The sequence below is a fragment of the Muscardinus avellanarius genome, assembly GCF_963383645.1.
Source record: "Muscardinus avellanarius genome assembly, chromosome: 2".
NCBI classification, from domain to species: domain Eukaryota; kingdom Metazoa; phylum Chordata; class Mammalia; order Rodentia; family Gliridae; genus Muscardinus; species Muscardinus avellanarius.
In genome coordinates this window covers 31,464,532-31,488,532 of record NC_137787.1, presented here as the reverse complement: position 1 = coordinate 31,488,532, position 24,001 = coordinate 31,464,532, and the positions used below count along the sequence as shown (strand labels likewise).

At 39.2% G+C, this 24,001-nt stretch overlaps 1 protein-coding gene across 1 annotated transcript in view; it reads left to right on the top strand.

Moving 5' to 3' along the window:
• The window catches only part of CPO (carboxypeptidase O), a gene marked incomplete at both ends in the record, with an annotated part of 28,328 nt that extends 5,545 nt beyond the window's left edge, over positions 1-22,783 (top strand). The window contains 8 exons of the mRNA XM_080689338.1: positions 5,017-5,116; positions 6,153-6,254; positions 8,743-8,847; positions 11,844-11,954; positions 13,757-13,847; positions 15,159-15,361; positions 21,622-21,706; positions 22,521-22,783. Coding sequence (XP_080545464.1) covers positions 5,017-5,116; positions 6,153-6,254; positions 8,743-8,847; positions 11,844-11,954; positions 13,757-13,847; positions 15,159-15,361; positions 21,622-21,706; positions 22,521-22,783 — 1,060 coding nt within the window. The remainder of the gene's footprint in view (positions 1-5,016; positions 5,117-6,152; positions 6,255-8,742; positions 8,848-11,843; positions 11,955-13,756; positions 13,848-15,158; positions 15,362-21,621; positions 21,707-22,520) is intronic.
• Between the last annotated feature and the right edge of the window lie 1,218 nt (positions 22,784-24,001).

The window sequence follows — 24,001 nt, the reverse complement described above, 5'->3', positions numbered from 1 at the left end:
AGATTTTTCCTTTGGGCAAGCTAAATAGGATAAGCTTTATTCAATAAGGCAATAAAACATTTAAAATTTTGAGGACAAAGAACTTCTGTTAAATTCAAATTATTAGTAGTATACCTAATAATAAATAATAATAAATGTAATGCCAAGTTTAAAGTAGTAGAATTATGCAGAGAAATTGATATCTATTGAAGTAGTTGTGGTACAAGATGCTAAATGAACTAGATCTAAAGACTTTAAGATACAGTATATCTAGTTATTGGACTTAGATATTAATGGAACTTATGTTTTATTTAATCATATCAAAGCACTTTGTAGTTTGGCACAGTTTAAGATTAACACTAGTTAGATGGCTAAATTGTTCTCTGTATATTTTTGTTTTTAATGGCATTGTTACTAAATAGAGATTTTGCTTTGTTTTCAATTACTGCGCTTTAACATTTGTTAGGAATTTACTATGTATAAGAAATTGACCATGTGTTAATTATGAACAAGTTTATTTAATTCTCATATGAATCTTTGGTACTATTCTTCTCACTTTACAAATAAAGGAAGGTTTAGAGAAAGAGAAGATTCAATACCATAAAAGACCAAAAAATGAGAAAAATAGATAAAAATCATTAAAACATTAACTAACTAGATCTTTAACACATTTCTTTGTAATTGTGGGTCACAATATAAACATTTGCACCCTGTCATCTCCAAAAACCCATGTAACAATGCCATTGACAAAGTAATCACTCGGTTCATATTTGTTGAGTAAATGAATGTTCAATTAGTATGATCTCATGATGAGAACATGCCAGGCATGATAGTGCATGCTTGTAATCCCAGCACTTCGGAGGATGAGACAGGAGGATCACACAGGTTCAAAGCCAGCCTCAGCTACTTAGTGAGACTCTGTTTCCAAATAAAATATAAAATAGGTCTGGGAGTGTAGTCCGGAGGTAGAAGGCCCCTGGGTTCCATCCCCAGCACTATATAAAAAAATAAAGAAAGAAAAGAAAAGAAAAGAAAACATAACCCCACTTCTTACTTAAATAAAGCCTTTTGGCTAGGAAACTAAAGCATTTGTCAAATCTTTGTGTGGCTAACATATAGAATACTAGCTGTATGACTTACTAGCTCTGGGAAACTTTGAAAATGTCTTAATTTCTCCTGGTCTCAGTTTTCTTGTTTGTAGAGCATGGATAATAACACTTCAACAGGATTGTAGTGAGAATTAGATTATATTCTATATGTGAATAAGTTCTCTCAGGTGCTAACACAATATCTTGTATAGGGAAGACACTGAATGGTTTTACTAAACTGTTCATTGAGAGATAAACCATAAGTAAACAGTAGGAACAAGAAAATATCTGTTAAAGAAACTGAGTCAATGATTAATAACCTTCTAAAATAGAAAGTGCCAGGCCTGGATGGGTTAGCTGGTGAGTTCTATCAAACATTTAAAAAAAGAAATCATACCAATTCTCTACAATTTCTTGTACAAGTTAGAAGCAGAGTGAAATACTTCCTATCCCATTCTATGAGACCAACATTATCCATTTTGATACCAAAATTTACAAATGCATTACAAGAAAAGAAAACTATGGATCAGTATTTCTCATAAACATAGATAAAATAATCCTCAAAAAATATTAATGAATCTAATCAAGTTATATAGAAAAATAATTATATACCATAGCCAGGTGGCATTTATTCCAGTTATGCAAGGCTGATTTAACATTCAAAATAAACTAATGCATATATCATAATCATAGGCTAAATAGAAAATCAGATGATCATATCAATAGATATAGAAAAGCCATTTGATAAAATCAATTTATGATAAAAGGGCCAACTTCCTCAACTTGATAAATAATATCTTCATAAAAACCCAGACCTAACTGAATAGTAAAAAATTAGAAACTTTTCTCCTAAGATAAGTGAAGAAAAAATATCTGCTTTCGCTGCTCTTGTGCAACATTGTTCTAGAAAGCTTAGCTAATGCAATAAGACAAGAAAAGGAAATAAAAGGTAGAGACTAGGAAGAGAGAAAGAAACTGTTCTTACTTGCAGATGTAACATGACTGTGCATATAGAAAATCAGAATCAACAACGATGACAACAAAAACCCTCCTGAAACTGATAGAAAGTGATAGTAAAGTTTCAGGATATAAGGTTCATATAGAAAAGTCAATTTCCTATACACTAGCAATGCACAAGTAAAATTTGAAATAAAAAATGTTACATTTATAGTAGTGTCTCAAAAGTGAAATACTTCAGTAGAAATCTAACAAAGTATACATAAAGTCTATATGAAAAACCTTATAAAATTTTAATGAAAGATAGCAAAGAAGACCCAAACAAATAAAAATATAGTCTATATTCATAGACAGAAAAATGTAATATTGTCAAGATGCTAATTATTTCCAACTCTCTCTATAAATTCAATGTAATCCCAATCAAATACCAGCAAGTTATTTTGTGGTTATTGATAAACTGACTCTAAAATTTATGTGAAAAAGTGAAAGTCTCAGAATAGCCAACAAAGTATTGAAGGAGAAGAAAAAAGTCAGAAGAATGACCCTACCTGACTTCAAGACATAAAATGAAGCTACAGTAAGGAAGACACTGTGATATTGGCAAAAGAATAGATAAATCAATGGAAGAGGACAGGGAGCCCAGAAACAGGTGGACAGAAATATTGTCAACTGATCTTTGACAAAAGAGCAAAGATGATACATGAGAGAAACAATATTCTTTTCAACAAATAATGCTAGCACAACTAGACATCGCATACAAAAGAAGGGAATTACAGCTATTACCTCAAAAATGTATCGTAGACCTAAGTGTTAGGTGCAAAACTATAAAGCCCTAAAAGATAATTTAGGGGAAACCTAGGTGAACTGGAGTATGGTGATGACTCTGGACACAAGAAAACAAGGCAGAGTCCATGAAGAAGATAACTGAAAAGCTGAACTTCATTAAAACTAAAAACTACTTTGCAAAAGAAAATGAGAAGATAAGTGATGAAATGGGAGAAAATGTTTATAAAGGTTTCACCTGCTAAGACTGATCCAAAACATAAAAAGAGCTTTTAAAACTCACCCTATAAAAAAGAGTGACCTAGCTGGGGTGTGGTGGTGCACGCTTGTAATCCCAGCACTGGGGAGGCTGAGACAGGAGGACCGCGGTTCGCAGACAGCCTCAGCTACTCAGTGAGGCCCTTTGCAACTCAGTGAGACCCTGTTTCAAAATAAAGAATAAAAATAGGGCTGAGGGTCTATCTCAGAGGTAGAATGTCCCTGGGTTCCATCCTAGTACCAAAAATTTTTTTAAAGCAACCTAATTGAAGAGTGTGCAAAAACATGAACAGGTATCTCACCAAAAGAAGAAATACAGGTGGCAAGGTAGCACATAAAAAGGTTCTACATCACTTTTTGTTAGGGAGTTGCAAATGAAAACAACAGTGAGATACCACTGTGCATGTATTAAAGTGGCCCAGATCATTAGCACAGACCATTAGGCCCAGATCATTAGCTCATGACACTGAGGATGTGAAGCAACCAGAACTCTCATTCACTACTCTGGTGAAAATGACCTCCGAGCTACACCCCCTGCCCATTTTTTTTACTCTTTATTTGGAAACAGGGTCTCACTGAGTTGCAGAGAGCCTCACTAAGTAGCTGAAGCTGTCCGCGAACCGCGATCCTCTGGTCTCGGCCTCCCAAATGCTGGGATTGCAAATGTGCTCCACCACGCCCGGCGACAATGTGAATTCTTACAGCAGTTTTGGAAGACCATTTGTTACAAAATTAAAGATACTTCTACTGTATAATTCAGTGTTACTATTCACCTTAGTATTCACCCCAAAGAACTGAAAACATGTCTGCACACAAACCTGCATGTGAATAATTATGATAATTTTATAGTTGCCCGAACTTGGAAGCATTCAAGATGTTCATTAGTAGATGAATAGATAAATAAACTGTGGTACATCCAGATAAAGAAATATTATACAGTACTAAGAAAGAAGCAAGCTACCAAGCCATGAAAAGACACAGAGGAAAAGATGGAGAGGGAATGCATAATAGTGAAAGAAGGCAATCTGAAAATACTACACCTTTCATGCTTCCAATTATATGTCATTCTGCAAAAAGCAAAATTATGGAGACAGAAAAAAATAAGCAGTTGCCAAGGAAGTGGAGAAGTTGGGGGTGAATTAGCAGAGCATGGAGGATCTTTAAGGCAATAAAGCTATTCTGTACGATACTATATCATCACATATTTGAAGTCCAAAGTCTTAGAATGTACATCAAGAGTGAACTCTAATGTAAGCTTTGGACTTTGAGTGAGGATGTGTCAGTATAGGTTTATTGGTGGTAACAAACACACCACATGGTGTGAGATCTCCATAGTGGGGGTGGTTTGGGGGGAGTAGCAGGTGTAAAGAAACTGACTGTACTTTCCATTTAATTTTTCTGTGAGCCTAAAAGTGCTCCCAAAATTGTTGATTTAAGCAAAAGATAAACCACTTCATAAATGTTAATTCTCACCATTATGTTTATTACATTGGTTAATATTATAGGCAATTTAGTCAGACTATCATAGTTTAAATCTCAGTAACATTTTCCTGGTCATTCAGTTTCTTCATAACTGAAAGAGTGATAATAAGAGTATCTACTCACAGTGTTAGAATAAGATGAGATTTAAATTGCTTAGAACAGTGCATGTCTCATAAAAAGTTCCAGTTCAATAAGTCGTAGCCATTATTTCTTTTACAAATTTCAAAGTGTTTTTTATAAACAACATTCTACTGAATTATCTTAGCTTCCTTGTAAGATTGTAATTATGGTCCTCACTCTATGACAAAATCTCACAATTAGGAAATCACAGAGCCAAGACTCCAACATTGGCTTTTGAACTTTAAACCCAGTGTACACTTCATTTTACTACCTTTTATACCAGGTTTTCTAACCTTTAGAACATTTTAGTTTCTTCCGTACTTTTTGTCTTATGTTTTTCTCTCTGAAGATCCTTAGCACAACACAGTAAACTGAGTGTGGAGAAGACAAGGAGTTCATGGAAGAGCCTGGAAACCTATTCCTATAACATATACCACCCCATGGAGGAGGTGAGCAACGGAGACAAGAGGAGGGAAGGTGGAGGTTGTCACAATATATTTTGGGATGCAAAAAGGATGCTTCTTCATTAAAATCCTGTGGAATTAGAGGGGCTCAAAATATGGAGTTAGAAATTAGTTTGCGTGTTCTTGGAATTGTATATTCAGGTTTTCTCTCATCTTGGAACATTAGCAAATATATATGTTGTTTAAGTCAGGTTTTCATTGCTATAATGAAATGCCTGAGGCAAACCTAACTTTAAAAATAAAAGAGGTTTATGACTCCCATTTTGGAGTCTGAAAGTCCAAAAAGCATGGTATGGTCTATGGTGAAGACCACCTTCTTGACTTCATCAGCTCATGGTGAGTGGCAATGGCAGGAGCCCATGAGGGAGGACAAAATCCCATGGCTGAACAGGAAGCTGGTGGAGACTCAGGAGTCACATTCATCCTAATTCACTCTCAAGAGAATCACTGCAAAAGACCAGTATCCCCTTCTAAGGGCAAAGATTCAAGTGGCCTAAAGACTTCCCCCTCGGCCACATTTCTCAAAGGTTCCACCAGCTCCCACATCCGCATTCTGGGGATCAAGCTTCTAGCACATGAACCCTTGAAACACAAATAGCACCCAAACCACAGCAGTCAGGAGTTTGAAAAGATGGAAGAAGATCCCACCAAATAACCTCGACTTGAAATCTCTGGCATGCTTCTGTGCCATGTGAACACTCATCCTGAGAACAGTGAGAAGGACGTGCTGTTATGCATTGTCTCCGGAGCCTTCTTGGTGGGTTACTGGAGTTGTTAATTCTGCACTCCTTACTCATGAAGTTCAAAGTGGTCCTTGGACTTGGTGGCAGGGGAGATCTTTAAAGAAAAGAAAAGGTGGGAGGTAATGGCTCACTGGCTTAGTGTTCTGTTTTGCTTATCACAGAGCTGGTGCAGTCTAGAGCAGAGTACAGAGTTCGGTGTCTTAGTGAAAGTGGCAATTATCTTAGAGGCAATGAGCCGCCTTCCTGTTGACAGACTCCATCCTCCTGGGCTGTTTCAGATCTACCAGTGGATGAATCAGATTAGTGAGAATTATGCAGAAGTGGTGACGGAGCATTTCCTAGGCATGACCTATGAGACCCGGCCCATGTATTTACTAAAGGTGAGTGCAAAGCGTGAGTGGGATCTTACTGGGAGGACACCTTGCCCCCAAATCTGAGGATATTGTTTACTACTACAGGCTCTACGAGAAATGTGGAAAATGTCAGAAGAATCAGTGCAGAAAGTCCTTTCCTTTTCTACTCTAAACTGGGCTTTTCAAATTCCACACTTGTATCTGCCTTTGCCTTAATCCTGTGAATGGGAGACAGGAACTAGAAGCAGCAGGGCCCAGAAGTGGACGATTTTCCAGTTGCCCTTCAGCTACTCATAACCTGTATTTTAAGTATTTCTTAAATGCATTTTTAAAAGAAGTTTTTATCCATTAAAAATGTTTTAAAACCACACACAAACTTCATTTTTGGTTCTTTTGTTATATGGTTGAGGGAACACAGACCTGGAGAAGGAAGTGCCTTATGCAAGGCTACACAGCCAGATAATTGCACAGCCAGGGGAAAGCCTGATCTCCATGTTCCCCCGACTCTTTTTCCTGTGACATAACGAAAAGCATTTGGAGCTGGAGAGTTAGTCATCCACAGGGCCAGGACTTCTGGGTTTCCAGTCCTAGACCAGTGACTTTCTATTCTGGCTGCCGATTGCAGTCACCCAGGGAGCTGCCAAATAATCCTGGTGTCTAGGCACCTGCAGAGATGGTGACCTAGTTGTTCCAGGAGGGGTTCAGGGCTTCTTTAAAAGCTCCCTATGTGATTCTAATCTGTAGCTGGAGTTGACAACCAATGGTTTTCAAAGGGTGGTCTTTGGCCCAGCAGCATCAGCAGCACCTGGGAACTTGTTAGAAATGCACATCCTCTGACCTCTGATTGGCTGAATCAGAAGCTCTGGGGATGGGGAACAGGCCACCTGCATTTTAGCAAGCTCTCCTCCAGGTAACTCAGTGACGCTGATATTGATGGTCCAAGACCACTCTTCAGGAACCACTGTTATGGTAGTCTGGCCTAGTAGTACTTAAAACTCTGATCTTCTACTAACTGGTGCAGACATGCTGATTTACAAAGCATAACCCCAAATTTGAGAGTTATCTGTAACTACAGAAAAAAATTATCGGCTCAGAAATAGAATTTACCAAGAGATTGAATAGTAGTCAGTGATACATTGAGCATGGGGCACTTTGGGGCACTTTGAGCATGGGGCATTTGTCAACCTAATTTTTAATAGACTCTCAAACTCTGAGCTGAGTCAGCCATCATGACACCAAGTATTTTCTGCCTGGCACATATAAAGAATAGCATGATTACAGAATAAGGAGGCAATAAAGATGGACATATAATTAACATACATGTATTTGTTAAAAGGGGTAATTATTAGAGAAAATTAAGGTAAAAGGTGGATTAGGGATTGCCCTGGAATCTTTGAAAATAGATGAGACCAAAAGTAGAATGTTGCCTGGCTATGATAGATCCAGCCATGTACTGTCAGTGTCTAGCAGAGGGAGAGAACCCTCATCAGCTCAGCGCCCAGTGTCTTTCAATAAACAGTATTGGTTCATGTCATGTACAAATCCAAAGCAGATCTGACCATTATAAGCATGATACCGTATACAGCCTCTTCTCTGCCAAAGAAAATTCACCATTGCTAATGTAGTTCTCACTTCCACACACCTTTGAATATGAAGGGCATCTTTCTTGCTGGAATGAGGTTCAACCAATGTCCAAGAATAACAACAAATTGGCAGAAAATAAAGAGAAGAAAGAAAGTTGGGTTAGTGGTGGCTGGAGGAATCTCTGAGGGGAAGAAGGATTTAATAGGTGTTACAGAAGACTGCATCTTGATCTATTCACAGTTTCAAGGAGTTTAAGTGAAGATTGGGATTCACTTTTAAACACCTTTGATTCTCTCTCTCTCTCTCTCTCTCTCTCTCTCTATATATATATATATATATATATATGTATATGTATATATATATGATAGATAGATAGATAGATAGATAGATAGATAGATAGATGATAGCTATAGATGTAGATATATAGTTTTGTCATATTGGGAATGGAAGCCAGGGGAATTCTACCTCCAAGCTACAACCCCAGTTCTATTTTTTTTATTCTTTATTTTGAAACAGGGTCTCACTGAGTTGAAAAGGGCCTTTGATTCTTGATTGTTACCTCATATGCACTTTGCTACTCTGAATGAATTCTACGTGTGAAGTTTTTATAAGGGTCATACAGATTTAGCCTCTTAGCTTGTGGCTTGAGAAGTTATGCCTTTATTTATAGTTAGGGAGTAACTTAGGGGGTAGGGAGGACCATCCTGTGGGTGGATGTCACAAGTCCTAAGAATAGCCACCAAGGCAAGGAGGGATAAGAATAGCAAAGAGAACGGTCATATCGGTGGATGTCCTGCAACCTTCTTGAAACCACGGAGTGGAGTAGGAAGGGACCTCCTCAGGAATTTAAAAACTAGTGGTTTTGAACAGTGGCTTAAAATAATAAGCAATTATTTGGTAATGGATCACAAATGTCCCCACCCCTCTCCAGATTAGCCAACCATCTAATAACCTCAAGAAGATCATTTGGATGGACTGTGGAATTCATGCCAGGGAATGGATTGCCCCTGCTTTCTGCCAATGGTTTGTGAAAGAAGTAAGTGTCTTTAGTTTCCTAGTAGTGGTAAATCACCTCATAAAATACCCGGTCACTTCTTGGCTACTTAGAATCCATGCCTCTTTCACATATTAACAATGGAACTCTTTACTGAGCCAGTCCTTCAACTCAAATGAAACAGAAATAATGAATAGGGTAGGTTTGCTGAAAACTGAATCAGTATCCTCATGTTTCTGGTGCATCTAAAATAATTTTTATTGGAGGATAAACATATCTGAGCATAGAAGAGGACACATCTTAGGAGTCAAATATGAGTTTGAATCCTGGGTCTGCCTCTTTCTAATAGTACTGAGCAACTTTTCTACACTAAGAACTCTAGCTTCTCATTTATAAAAGAAGTATGAAATAGTCAGGCTTGGTGGCACATGCCTGTAATCCCAGTACTTAGGGGCCTGATACAGGAGGACTGCAAGTTCAAGGCCAGCCTCAGCAACTTAGTGAGACCTCTAAAACATTGTTGGTGGGATTGCAAATTAGTGCAACCACTTTGGAAAACAATATGGAGGATCCTCAGAAGAATGGGGACAAATTTACCATTCAATCCAGCAATACCACTTCTGGGTATCTACCCAAAAGAAAGTAAACCAAACTACCAAACTACTGCATGTGTATCTATGCTCATAGCTGCACAATTCACCATAGCCAAACTATGGAACCAGCCAAGATGTCCATAAACAGATGAATGGATTACAAAAGTGTGGGATATGTACACAATGGAATTTTACTCAGCCATAAAGAAAACACAATTGCAGCATTTACAGGGAAAGGGATGGAACTGGAGGACATTATGCCAAACGAGATTAGTCACTCACAAAAAGTAAGAAAATAGATGCTTTCCCTAATATGTGAAAGCTAAGGTGAAAAGGGTCATAGGAGGAACTCCAGGTGAAAAAGGAGATCCTAGAGAGGAGCAAATAAGGCAACCTAACTGAGGGTATGGGAGGCGGGGAGAAGGAAACTCTTTAAAGCGCACAATGTACTTATTCATATCATAGTCAACCACTAAGCCAAGCATGGGAGGGAGGGATGGAGAGGGAGTGGGGTGGGAACTGGGAGGGGGCTGGCTGGGTGATGTGTGCATTTATGTCTACACAGGCTTTTTTTTACTTCATTATGATGTATAAATACAATGCACCAATAAAAAATTTTTAAAAAATTAAAAAAATATATGGCTGAGAGTATAGTCTGGATATAGGATGTCCCTGGGTTTAATCTCTAGTACCAAAGTGGGGGACAGTGAAGGAGGATTATGAAATGATGGCTTCATGTGCCTACTTTGTGAATAAGGAGATTTAGCACATGGAAAATACCTATCACAGTGAAGTTTTGTATATTATTAATATCCCCTTTAGGGAGTAAGAAACCTTTATTTTTTACTTGGCACATTGTAATTTTACATCATAGCAAGACTCAAATGATAACCGACATCCGTGCACACAGCACTTGCCCTGTTTCCTCCATGCCACAGCCTGCTCCCCTGCTCCGTCCCCACACATGTCAGCGAGATTAGCGCTGATACTTTCATAGATAGACATGACATTATTTGAACTGCTCCCTTCCTCAGTCCCCCCCACTATTCTACTAGTTTCTATCCTCATTGACCTGAAGTCCCTTCTGTTTTCTGTTTTCATTCTAGATTCCACATATGACAGAACACAGATGCCTTTGACTTTCTGAGACTAGCTGATCTCACTTAGCATAATATTCTCCAGTTCCATCCATTTCCTTACAAGTGACATAATTTTGTTTTTCTGTATGGCTGAGTAAAATTACATTGTACATATATGCTACATTTCCTTTATTCATTCACCTATTGTTGGACACCTAGATTGGTCTCATAATTTGGCTGTTGTGAATTGTGCTATAATAAACATGGGTGTACATGTAACACTATAGTATTCTGAGAAGACTAAAATCTAGACCATATAAAGAACTTTAAAAACTTAACACTGAAAAATGTAATAGACCCCCCAATCATAAAATAGCAATTGAACTTAATAGATACTTCTCAAAAGAAGAAATATAAATGGCCGACAAATATATAAAAAATATTCAACATCATTAGCAATCAGGGAAATGTAAATTAAAATTATACTGAGATTCCATTTAATTCCAATTTGAATGGCAATCATCAAGGACACAAGTGATAATAAATTCTGGTGAGGATGTGGTGAAATAGGAATTCCTATACACTCTTGGTAGGACTAGAAATTGGTACAAACACTATGGTGATCAATATGGAAGTTCCTCAAAAGTCTAGGACTGAAACAAGTGTTTGACCCAGCTATGCCACTCCTCAGCATCTTTCTAAAAGAATTAGTCAGAATACTACAATGATACATGCATAACCCATATTTATTAGAGTAAGACATCTTTAAAAGTAATATAAAGATGCAATAGTAGAAATAATGCCATGAATGTATGCAAAATTACCAATTCTAATCTCAAAGACTTGCCAGGTAAGGGTGGAGAAGACCCAGTGGGGAAGGCAACAAAAGTTGTGTCCATGGATTTTTTTCTGACACTCTGTATCCTATTATGATGCAAAATTATACTACACCCAATAAAAAATAAAATTAATATGATTATTTTAGTAAGTCTTTTCAGAAACCCAAATGTAAAAATTAATAACACACAAAGAGAAGTTGTCAGAATGTGATCCCCAAAACAACATCAATATCAACTTGGAACTTTCTGGAAATACAAACTTTTGTCTCCACCTCAAATCTAGCGAATTAGAAACCAATGGGGGGGAGAGGAAAAAAAGGGGGCCAGTATCACTGGGCAATCTTTAACAGGTCCTCAAGGTGACTCTGATGCCACTACTATAAAGAATAAGACCACTGGGGAGGGTTTGGGGGCTGGAGGATGGAGACATGCTATGCAGCCAGTTCTTAAAATTAAGTTGAAATTCATAGAAAATTGAGAGAAAAGACTAGTTCCTAGAATCATTATAAATGTTTCTTAATGTCCAGATTCTACAAAACTACAGAGACAATTCAAGAATAAGCAGGCTCCTCCGCAACCTGGACTTCTACATTCTTCCAGTTCTCAACATAGATGGTTATATCTACACTTGGACCACTGTGAGTGCCCTGAGTTTGGTTCTGACATGTGTTCATGAACTAAAGCTTCATCTTGGAAATTTTTCTGAACTCAGCCATTCTAGCTATAAAAATATATTTTATCAATATAAAAGAAAAAGAACTCAATTTGGGACAAAAATTAGCTAAACATTTTTAAATCAAGCAACCAAGCCAGGCATGGTGGTGCACATTGTAACCCCAGCATTTGGGAGGCTGAGACAGAAGGATCGCGGTTTGCCGACAGCCTCAGCCACTTTGTGAGGCCTCCACAACTCAGTAAGACCCTGTTTCAAAATAAAGAATAATAAAAAATAGGGCTAGGGGTGGATCTTGGAGGTAGAAGTCCCCTGGGTTCCATCCCCAGTACAAAAAGAAAAAAAATAATAATTTTAGGACTGAGGAGGCCTAAGGCCTTCTTATTGTCGACGTTTATCTTGGGCGTTTTCTTTGTTTTTGACATCTACATCATCTACATCTTCCAAGTTTTCCAGTAGAACTAGTTTTTCTCCTCTCTCATCAATTTTTTATTTTATTTTTTGTGGTACTGGATATTGAACCCAGAGGCATCCTACCTCTGAACTACACTCCAACACTTTTTGCTTTTGTATTTAGAAACAGAGTTGCTGAGTTACTAAGGATGGACTTGAACCTGCTATCCTCCTGTGTCAGCCTCCCAAGTACTTGAGTTGCAGACATAAGACACCATGTACGGCCTCTACCATCTTTCTGTGTATGTGCAGGCAGGGTACTGGAGGTTGAACCCAGGGGTGTTCTACCTCTGAGCTATACAGCTCTATTTTTTTGTTTTAATTTTGAAACCTATCTTATTAAGTTGCTAAAGACCTTGCTAAGTTTCTGAGGCCAGCCTTAAACCTGTGATTCTCCTGTCTCAGCCCCCCAAGTACTAGGATTACAGGTGTGCACCATCATGCCCAGCTGTACCACCTTCTTAATGTTTATGAATTGCCTGTTACCCAGTTAGGAGTATATTAATATAAAACTCATATATGAACCTGTATTCTCTGCAAATCAGTTCTAGAAGCATTAGGGGAATAAGTGATTTATAAATACCAAACCAGTCCACATTGCTCAGTGTTATTGTTTATATAGAGTCAAATATCCCTTCTTATGTAATAGATAGTAGATAACTTCTTTTTTTTTGCAATGATTCTAAAGTATATCACCTCACAAATAAGAGTTCTTCTTTCTAAAGGACATTTTCTCTCCCTTCCACCATCCCCCTGAAAGATCCTTCATGAAGCTCCTTTCTCTGTAACAGCTTTTTTGGCCCCATGTGTAAATCAAGTCCCTCCCTTTGAGCTTGGCTGGTAGAACTTGTCTTTCTTTCCATCTCAACTCATTAGTCATCTGCTTCCAGAAATGTGCAGAGACCATCCCTGCTACACCTGGAACAGCCTTTTTCCATCTGTCAAGCCTGTTTTTCCTTCATCCTATATCAGTCAGCCCTAAAAAAAATTACTCCGAAACTTGCTCTGAGTAAGCAGGTCACGTCCACAAGTATGGCTGATCTGCTCACAAGGAAAATGATCTGCTCACAAGAAAAAGGCCAAGCACCTTCCTCCAATTTGATTGTGTACACATTTGCAACACTTCTGGTTCTTGCTACTGGGGACTGATCGCTTATCGTTAGGACTAAAAATTTATACACACAGACTTTACAGTATTAAAGGCAAAATTTTCCAGATAATCCTAGGAAACATTTTTTATATCCAAAGACCATCATTAACACTATGATTTATGAAACCTTAGAATGGCAATATCTCTAGTTTCCTCTGTTACAGGATCGTCTTTGGAGGAAATCCCGGTCATCCCACAACAATGGCACATGTTTTGGATCGGATCTCAATCGAAATTTCAATGTATCCTGGTGTAGTAAGTACATATTTAATAGATGAATTGATGAAAGAGAGAGAGAAAGAGAGAGTGAAATAAAAAGCAAGGTAACAGTGAATTATTAATGATACCATTCTTGAAAATTTTGTACAGCTTTCTGAGCATTCTGACCAGTTTTATTCCTTCTAAAGAGACAATATTATCTATATAGTAAAAGTCATCAACACTCAAGTGCAGAACTCTTTTCAAGTATGGTTAGCTAAACAAAGACAAAGTAGAACTAGACCAGCACGCATAGATCTTTGCTTTAAAATATGTAGATCATCATAAAGAAAATAAAAACCAGAGCATTACCCTCGAGGATTACTGTGCAGCAGGGAGGAGAGCAGTAAGCAAAGCAAATCTTTCCTTCTCCTTCTGGCATTCCTATGTTTCCAGATCTCAATATGCCTAAGGAATTGGAAGCAAATAAAGAAGGAGGTGTGGTTAAGAGCATTGCCATTCACCAGATGGCAAGGGTTAAAATGCAGACTTGGCAGCCGTGTGGTCTTGGAAAAACCACTTTCTCTTCTGCTTTAGTTTTCTCTTATGTAAAATGTGGGTCCTCATGATACCACTTTATCAGAAGGTCGTCATGAGAATTCAATGTGATACAGCCTCGGAGAGGCTGGGCACAGACATAGAATGCCATTGGGCTTTATTAATGAGCTTTATTATAGCTAATGAGGAGGACTACGTACATCCTTGCAAAATAGTTCTAATGAGACTTAAGCCAGGAACACCCTGAAGGAGATACTTGGGCCAGTAAGAAGGTCAGAATCTGACTTAAGAACCTGAGAATTGATTTCCAACCATCTGTTTCAGGATTCACTAAAGGTTTAAGCAAAGATTACTGAAATGCCATTTTATTTTGCATTCTTCCTCCTGGCCCAGGTAACCATGAACTTTGCTTCAAAATCCTAATGCATTGTAGTCATACATCTTAATGGAGTACAAGATGGTAGAGGCATACATGCACACATCGCTCAGTTAGCCCTTACCCATTTCCCACCCCAATCTCCCCACTCCCTCCTCCTCATGTTTGGCTTAGTGATTGACTTTGATATCATGTACATTAGGGAATTTCCCTCTATCCCCCTCAGGTCAGCTTATTTGCTCATCTACAGTTTTCTGAGTTCCTCCTGTCTTCAGTGACTATTCAAGTTGACTAATTTAGCCACGACTAACTGAGACAACCAAGGGCAAGCCCTGATTCCACCCACAGATGCTCTGAGTGAGGATGACTCCTTGCCCTCGGTATTTCTAAACTGAGGTCATGAAGCTTTTCTTGTGGTTTCCTGTACTTTCCAGGTATCGGTGCATCCCATGACTGTGAAGATTTAACATTCTGTGGGACAGGACCACTGTCTGAACCTGAGACTCAAGCTGTGTCCAGCTTTGTAGAGAGCAAGAAGGGGGACATTTTGTGCTTCCTGACCATGCACTCCTATGGGCAGTTCATTCTCTTGCCCTATGGCTACACTCAAAATAAAGCAAGTAACCATGAAGAACTGGTAAGCATCTAGGGAAACCTGACTAGGACCTCTGCCTTCCTTTTTTCTGATTTCCATTTCTAAGGTTTGGCTCCAGTCTCCCTTTTCTTCTCTCTGCTCATCCGTATTTTATTTTTCCTGCTTTTTGCACCTTGCCAAATGCCTGCTGGGAAGGCTTCGGGTTAAATGCTGCTTTACCTACATTAATTAACTACCTGTTTCATAAAGTGTCAAGTTGGGAGACATCTTAGGTATTTGTCTATAATATAAATGAGATGATTATGCTAATAATCTGCAGAAATGTGCTTTCATTTCTGTAAATTTTCTCGAAGCTCCATTCAGCAATTACAGCTTTTGAACCATGCTTTTAAAGAACTTGCCAGCTGTTAGTGGAATATGGCATATCTAAAATAACATGGCTAAATAATATCTGCTCTCTTCTCTGCTAAACACAATGCTCTGTTTTTTTTCCCTAAATGATTCCTTCCTCATTTCCCTGGGAATATTTGTAAGGGGAAGTGCCAGCAAGAGGCAAGCTGGGGCAGAAAAATTGTACTGTGTTTTATCTGGGTCTTTCTCTGAAGCTGTGTTTACCCTAGGCACTGGTGTGCAGAATTGCTGGAAAGAACTGGGCTCTTTGCCCTTTTGTGAAACTGAGGACAAATAGTCACAGATCAAAGGGAGGGTACATGCAGATTTGCTGGAATCTTTACTATCTTTAATTCTTTTATTTTCAGTCTCTATTGTGGTAAAATACACCTAACATAAAACTAATCATCTTAATTATTTTAAAGTATACAGTTTAGAATATTCACACTGTTGATACTGTTGTGTAACCCATCACCAGAGACGTTCCAGCTTGCATAACCGAAACGATACCCATTAAGCAACAACTCCCCATTTCCCTCTCCCTCCAATCCCTGGCAGCTAGCATTCTGTTCTCTTTTTCTCTAAATCTAACTATCTTAGATAACTCATTTAAGTGGAATCATACAGCATTTATCCTTTTATGGCTAGTTTATTTTACTTGGCATAATATCCCCGAAGTTAATCCATACTGTAAGATACGCCAAAATTTCCTTTCTTTTTAAGGCCAAGTAACATTTCATTGTACATTTATGCCATGTTCTGTTTATCCATTCACTCACCAGTGGACCCCTGCGTTGCTTCTATCTTTTAAATATTGTGAATAATGCTCTATGGGATATGGGTATGCACATATCTCTTCCAGACCCTGCTTTCAATTATTTTGGATATATATCCAGAAGTATAATTGTTGAATCATACAGTAATTCTATTTTTAGTCATTTGAGGAAGTCCATATGGCTTTCTATAGTGGCTGCACCATTTTATATATCTACCAACTGCACAAGTGTTTGAATTTCTCCACATTCTTGCCAATGCTTATTATGTTTTGTTTATCTTTTTGGTTTTAGAGAAGCTCCTCATAATGTGCAAATGCTGGGATGGATGGGGAGTAGGCTCTGTTGTTAATAATCACAGAGGCCAGGTGATTCATTGATTATGTTATAGCTCCTGTCCCTCTCCTGCTGGGCACGACACATAAAACCAAGGAAAAAAACACTGCAAAGTTTTGCTCCAGGAAGCTCCTCCCCCAGGAGTAAAAAATATCCAGCAATAACCAAGTACTTTTTTTGAAATAACTTTTTTACTTTCTTAACCCAGGAAAAAATGTACTATGTGATTATTTTGTAAGATTTGGAAATAACTCCCATTGGCCCTAAATCTTTACAATTTGCAAAGGGAATTTTCAGCCACTATCTCATTTGACCCTATGGCAGTATAATAATCTTACTTTGAAAATGTAGAAACTGTGACCTGGAGTTAACTATATTTCCAGAACCCTGCAGATAGCAAATAGTAGCCCAGGCCGCAACTCCAGAGGCTGACCTAATCAACTCTCTATCTTACACTGTTTCTCTCTGCTCAGAAAGAGCTTAAAACTTAACAGCAATGATCAATTTAGATTTCCAGTCAATTGTGCATTATTTCATCCTCAACTATAAGCCCTGGAAGTTTTATTTTTTTCAAAAAAGAAATATGGAGAAGCAGACATTTTAGTCAAGAATCCCAGAACCCTCCTTATCTCCAGTTCCTGTGATATTAGTTGTAGATTTCTATTTTCTCTTTCAAGGGAACTGTGGCAAAGCCAGATGAATCTCTAAAGACACTGTAGATCTTTCATGGGAAGGGTCCTTCCAGGAGCAGAAAGACCTGCCTTTCACCAGCACTTGCATACCCCAGTATTTTTTCTTAGGATGTTACTCTATTTGGGGTTCAGGAAAACAGATAGTACATGGAAATTTTGCAAGGCTTATATTCAAAGGCCAGAGGGTCTTGTATTGCTTATTGATTGTCTGGCCCTGTGACTACAGGCTAGAGCAAGCAAGAATTCAGGAAGGACTTGGGGCAACCACACTGACACTACTAGAAGGTAATTGTAAAGTGAAAATACTGACAAGTCCTTAAAACTATGCATAGAAACTGGTAAGTTGTTCTGTTTCTCTATAGTCTCAGGTGATAAAGAGTTATCAAAAACATTAATCTCCAAAACTTTTCCAAAAATGGACAGGGTGAAAAATTTGCCATCATGTGTCAAACCACTCAGCAATGCTTTTAAGTTGGGGGTGGAGGTAATCCTTGATACGGTTTACAAAGACACAGAACCAAGCCAAATGCTCCAAGGATATTTTCATTTCTAGCACTAGATAGAAATACCAGAGACTAGTCATTAGCCTCTCTATATTTACAAAACCAAAAGCTTTTAGAAATCACGATAAACCTTTTATTGCCTGCTAGACAACTTGGCAATCACTATGTAGGGGAAACATGACTATATATAGTCCCTATCTAAACCACCCTAGACGTTAGAATATCTGTAAAGAGTCTAATGACTCACATGCTTCCAGTATTTCCATGTGAGCTTTCTTCGTATCAACCTCTCCACTTCACCCCAAGGACTATTCCTCTCTTGTCCTCTTCCTCACACATGCCAAGGCCTTAATTAAAGTTTTTGCATACCTCCCTGTAAATATATGCTTATATGCATTTCTCTGGGCCCAGTAAAGGAGTATTTGAGCAGGTGAAAGGCCTTTAGCAATGCATATTGTGCTCTTCTGGTAAAGGAGTTTTTAATCTTTTTTTTTATAAGGAAGCACTTTTAATCTGAGAAAAAGGACCATGTAGATATTGGCTCTCTATGGCCTCGTATAGCACCAGAAGAACAGATACATAGACTCAGGAGCTCAGCCTCTAAAAACAGAAGTTGAAATCAGAATCTTGGGGATTTCCACTACATCTTCTCAGAAAGTACCAAATCTATAAGCTAAGAATATTAACTCTACACTTCATATGTGTGTATATGTATGTATGAATGTGTGTGTGTGTGTGTGTGTGTGTGTGTGTATAATTAGCTTTCTCATAGTGATTGCTAATGAAAAAAAGTCCTTAAAACATAAAGTCCAAAGGTTTTTTGTTTTTTTTTTTCCCCCAATCCTGGGGATGGAACCTAGGGGCATTCTGCCTCTGAGCTACAACCCTAGTTGGGTTTTTTATTTTTTATTTTGAAACAGGATCTCACTAAGTTGTGGAGGGCCTCACTGAGTAGTTGAGCCTGGCCTCGAACTGTGATCCACCTGTCTCAGCCTCCCAAATGAGCCACACACCCGGCTCAAAGGTGGGTTTTTTTTTTTTTTTGTCAACAAGGATTTGAGAAAAAAAGGAACTATAGGGAATATATAAGTAAAATCTGGAAATGGGAAAAAGAACTGTGTAGAATGAACTGGAATAAATAAATAAAAGCAAGGAGTCATTTGGATAGAAAATGTAGCCTGAGGCTAATCATTGCATTCCAAATGGAAGGTTCAGCCCACCATAAACCAGTTAACATAAAATTTCAAAGAAACAGCCAGGCATGGTGGGCACGCTTGTAATCCCTGAGCTTGGGAGGCAGAGACAGGAGGATCGTGCAGGTTCGAAGCCAGCTGCGCCGGCTTAAGAGACCCTGTTTCCAAATTTAAAAAAATATATAAAATAGGTCTGGGAGTGTAGCTCAGAGGTAGAAAAGCTCCATCCCCAGTAACCCCCCCCCCAAAAAAAAAAGAATTTCAAAGAAGCAGATAACTATATCAGAATTGAAAATAATTATAAACAAATTATAAACAACTTATATATGTACTAAATAATACCCAAAGAGCTTCAAAAGAGTCAATCACAGCAATACTTTCCCCAGCCCCCTTTTTAATTTTACCACACACAGTAGCTCCCTGACTTCTTTCTGCCTCTCAGTCTCATTTCTTTACCAGATTCCAGATTCTCTCCAGAAATCCCGTTTCTGACTCTCCCCTCCCTCTTATAATTTGCTTTTCTTTTTTATAAGTAGCTCTTGTCCTCTTTCCAGTGTAAATAATTAAACTAGCTTAATACCTTGTACCTCTTCAACATTTCCTAAACATTAAGTTCTGGGCAACACACCCAGGAGTTGAGGTAGTCTTAGAATCTTTGTTGAGAGAGAGAGATAGAGATAGAGATAGAGATAGAGATAGAGATAGAGAGAGAGAGAGAGAGAGAGAGAGAGAGAGAAGAGCGCGAAGGGCAGAATGATCAAAGAATTTTGAGCAGTGAGTGGAGAGAAAGCAAGGAGCTTGCAAATGTGTTCAATTGAATGGTAATTTTTTCTTTTATCTTAGCCATACACAGGAAGTCCCAAGTGTTTTAAGAAGACTCTTGATTGCTGCTTCTGACCTCGCCACCACAACCACTTACTGCCTTTTTGATTCTTCCTTTAAAATTTCTCTGGGCCTGTTAACCCTCTACCCAAGCACTGCTCTGTCATATCTAGTGTAAGCTGGGTAGTAGAGAAAGAGAAAGACAGGATCTAAAACTAGACACAGCATCAGTCAAGAGCCAAGAGAGCTGAGTGTAGCCAGGCTGCCCTAAGGGCTGAGGCCATGGTGGGTCACAGTGCAGGCAAGAGTAAAGAGAAGGTGTGGTGGTGTATGTATAGAATCCAAGGACAAGTCACGAGGCACAACATCTGGTGGGCATAACATGGCATTGGGGACCCTGGGGTAAGTCGATGGCTCTATACAATAACATTTATCAGGAATTCAAGAGCATAGCCAATCGTTTTGAATCTCAGTGACTCTGATCTCAAGAAAGGGTCTGCAGAGAGAAAGGCTGAGACCTTATAAATCGTCTGTTTCTGAGGGATTTCCAGTGGAATAAGGTGACACTGTGGTGGATGTGGGGACAGGTGTGCCTTTCTTTCAACTCTGAAATTTTGTAAGTCTATGAGAGATGCACACCAAATATCTATAAGGAAAAATAAGAGAGGAAATATAAAGGGGGTGTGAACAAAAAGCTATGGGAGATTCAAAGTGGGGAAAGAAACTATTCTGTTGGGGTCATCAGATAAGGATTCATGAAGAAGTTGGCATTTGCAAAAGCCCTTTCTTTGAGAGTGGGTAGAATTTCAGCAAGTAGATAAGAGATAGTGATCCCCAAAGTGGAGAGGCTGAGGAACTGTGGCATGTCTGAAGAACAGTGGGAACATTTGAGTTTGACTGTACTCTAGGGTGGGCATTTAGAATATGGTATTGGACAGGGTGGTTAGGGCCATGTTGTAGAAGATCTCAAAAACCAGCCCAAGAAACTTGTGCTTCTCAGATCAGCGAGCAACCTGGAGTTATTGAAAGCTTTTCAACATGATCATAGCTTCACTCATCTGGAGGCCAGGTGGAATCAATTGGGATAAGGGTTGATGAGAGGAAGAGAAACTTATTAGAAGATGCAACAGACCAGGACAGGGTAATGAGTCTGATATATGGCAGTGGCTCCGGAAATGAGAGTTGGTAAGTGAGAGGAGAGTCAAAGATACCTGCAGGATTGATTGCTGCCTATGATACCCCCACCACTTATTGCCGTATTTATTCTTCTTTGCATACATGTTAGGGGAGCATGCAAGGCCATGAACAAGAGAGTCAGAAGAGATGAAGAAATTAAATATGTGTTCAATCTGAGGCACCTACATGCTCCTTAGATACAGAGGTCCAATAGGAAGTTGGAAAGATATCTAAACTCTGAACACAGACCTAGACATAAAAGCAAACCCTTGGAATGGAATGTCAGATTTATTTTTCATGCTAATATCTTTCCCTCTCCTCTTCTCTCTCTCTCTCTCTCTCTCTCTCTCTCTCTCTCTCTCTCTCTCTCTCTTTCTCTCTCTCTTCCGTTCCCCCCTCTGTATTTCCTGCCTCCAGATTCAAGTTGGACAGAAGGCAGCAAATGCATTGAAAGCAAAGCATGGAACCAATTTTGAAGTTGGATCGAGTATAGATATTTTATGTAAGTTTCTTTTCTTTACTTCCCTCCTCCTTTTCAATAGTATCTAAGGCACAAAAGAAATCAATAGAGCCTGGGTGGTGAGATGGGCAGGAGAGGACCAGAAGAGGTCCTGGAATCAACAGGGAGTTGTAGAAATAAAAAATGACCAAGGATAAAAGGGAGTTCAAATGAGTCCAGAATTACACTCTCTGGGGATAAGGTATGAGTGGAATAAAGAAAAAAAAAAAAATCTCGTTGGCTCAGACCAGACCAGAACTTCCCTGGCTTTAGTTAGAAATTGCTGGTAGGTTAGAAGGCCCAGGATTTCGCAGGAAGGACATTGTCCTTGAACCCTTGGTCAGTTGATTCAATTCCCAGAGGACCCATCAGGTGGGGCTAAGAGCCAGAGAAGGGCGAGGCCTGAGAAAAGAATCTAAGAGGAAACAATTTAGTTGCAAGGAAAGCCAACTACTTCTCCCAGCCCCAGCCTCCACCTCCGCTCTCTAGCAGCCCACCTGTGTAATGTAATGCAATAGTTTTCCTGTGGGTCAATTTATTTCTCATCCTTCAGACAAGTTCACCCTTGCCATGTGACAAGAAATTTCCTGGTCTTTGATTCACCTAAGGAATTTTAACCAAATCTCTGCCATGTGCCAGACAGAAAGCCTGCTACTAAGGAGCAGGGAGGAGTGGGGGCAGGTGGGCCGAGGGCAGCTCTCCAGGGGACTATGCTCTGAAATCATTTCTCTAGTTCATGGACTGAGCCCTTATTCCCTGAAATGCCCATGGAATCCTGTCCTTTCCAAGTACGACTGCTACTTGTTTTCAATTCTAGATGCCACATCAGGGTCTTCGAGAGACTGGGCTCGAGACATCGGGATCCCCTTCTCATACACGTTTGAACTGAGGGACAATGGAACTTATGGGTTCATTCTGCCCGAAGCTCAGATCCAGCCCACCTGTGAGGAGACCATGGAGGCTGTGCTCTCCATTCTGGATGATGTGTATGACAAATACTGGCCCTCCAACAGAGCGGGAAAGGCAACCTCTACCACCGTGCTGCTGAGCCTGCTGTGGCTCGGCACTACTCTTGTCTAAGCACATCCAGCGAGGTATTTGGAGGGAAGGTATGTGCAGCTGGTTGTAGAGAAGCCAGATCACAGAACTATAAATACCCCCTATTTTAATAAAGAAGAATCGTGTTTGCATTTTAATGTTTATTTTGCTGATAATTAATTTTTATTACTTCATAAGAGAATAGTATTCATTAGTTATTGCCATGATAATGCTACAAACGAAATCCCTCTAGAACTCAGCAGTGCACAGATCCACAGGACTTGCGAGAAAGCGTTGCTGATCTTGGCCGTGCTGCGCTCACTTCTGCATCTGTGGTTGGTGCCAAGGCAGCCAGTGGAACCTGGCCAAGCTCACACTTGCAGCCAGTCTGGGATGGTCTCAGCTGGGATGAGGAGGCATGGCTGCTTCCTATATCTTCTCTTCTGGCTAGGTAGGCCAGGCATAGCCTCGTGGCTGTGCTAAACAAATCAGGGCCCTGAAGACAGTGACTCTACCTGGGGTTTAATGTCACACCCTTGAACTTCACTGGTTTAGCATTAGAGTTGTGATAGCTCAGCTTTAACATGGGCTGATTCAACAAAGTTGTTGGTCTATCCAGCTTTCAATGTTGAGAAATCTGTGAGTACCAAAAGAACCCCACTGCTCTTGAAATCTAATTAAAGAGCATATGATGAGATTCTGATAGGGCCTTTTGAATTTAGATAATTTTTTTTTTTTCTGATTTATGATCTCAATATTCACTGAGGAAAATGAAGTAGAAATAGCTTTCCTGGGCCTGGGGACTTCTCATCTAAAGTCTTTGAAAATTTTTCTTATGTCTCTGAATCAGAATCTCCTTTAATTTTGTGTTAATGATTTAGTTCAGAAGATAACTTATATACTCTCTCTCTATAGCTTCCGATAGCTTTATGTATTTACCTTTTTATTTATCTATTTTAAAAGTGTTTTGCGACTCTACTATGTGGATTTTGCATGGCCATGAGATTGCAATGGTGAGTAAGATAGACATGGTCCCTGTTATTTGAAATTTATATTCCAGTGGGCGCAAACCAGAGTAACAGCTGTAGATAATTGGGATGGATGCACTGTCTCATGCCAGGCAAATCCCAGCTCAAGGAAGCCATATTAATCAAGAACACAATAGACTTCCGGGAAGATGGCGACGGAGGAAAGCGGCACTTACAAGTCCCGCTAACAATCCAACTCTACTACCACAAAACCAGCGCCTTTCAGAGCCAG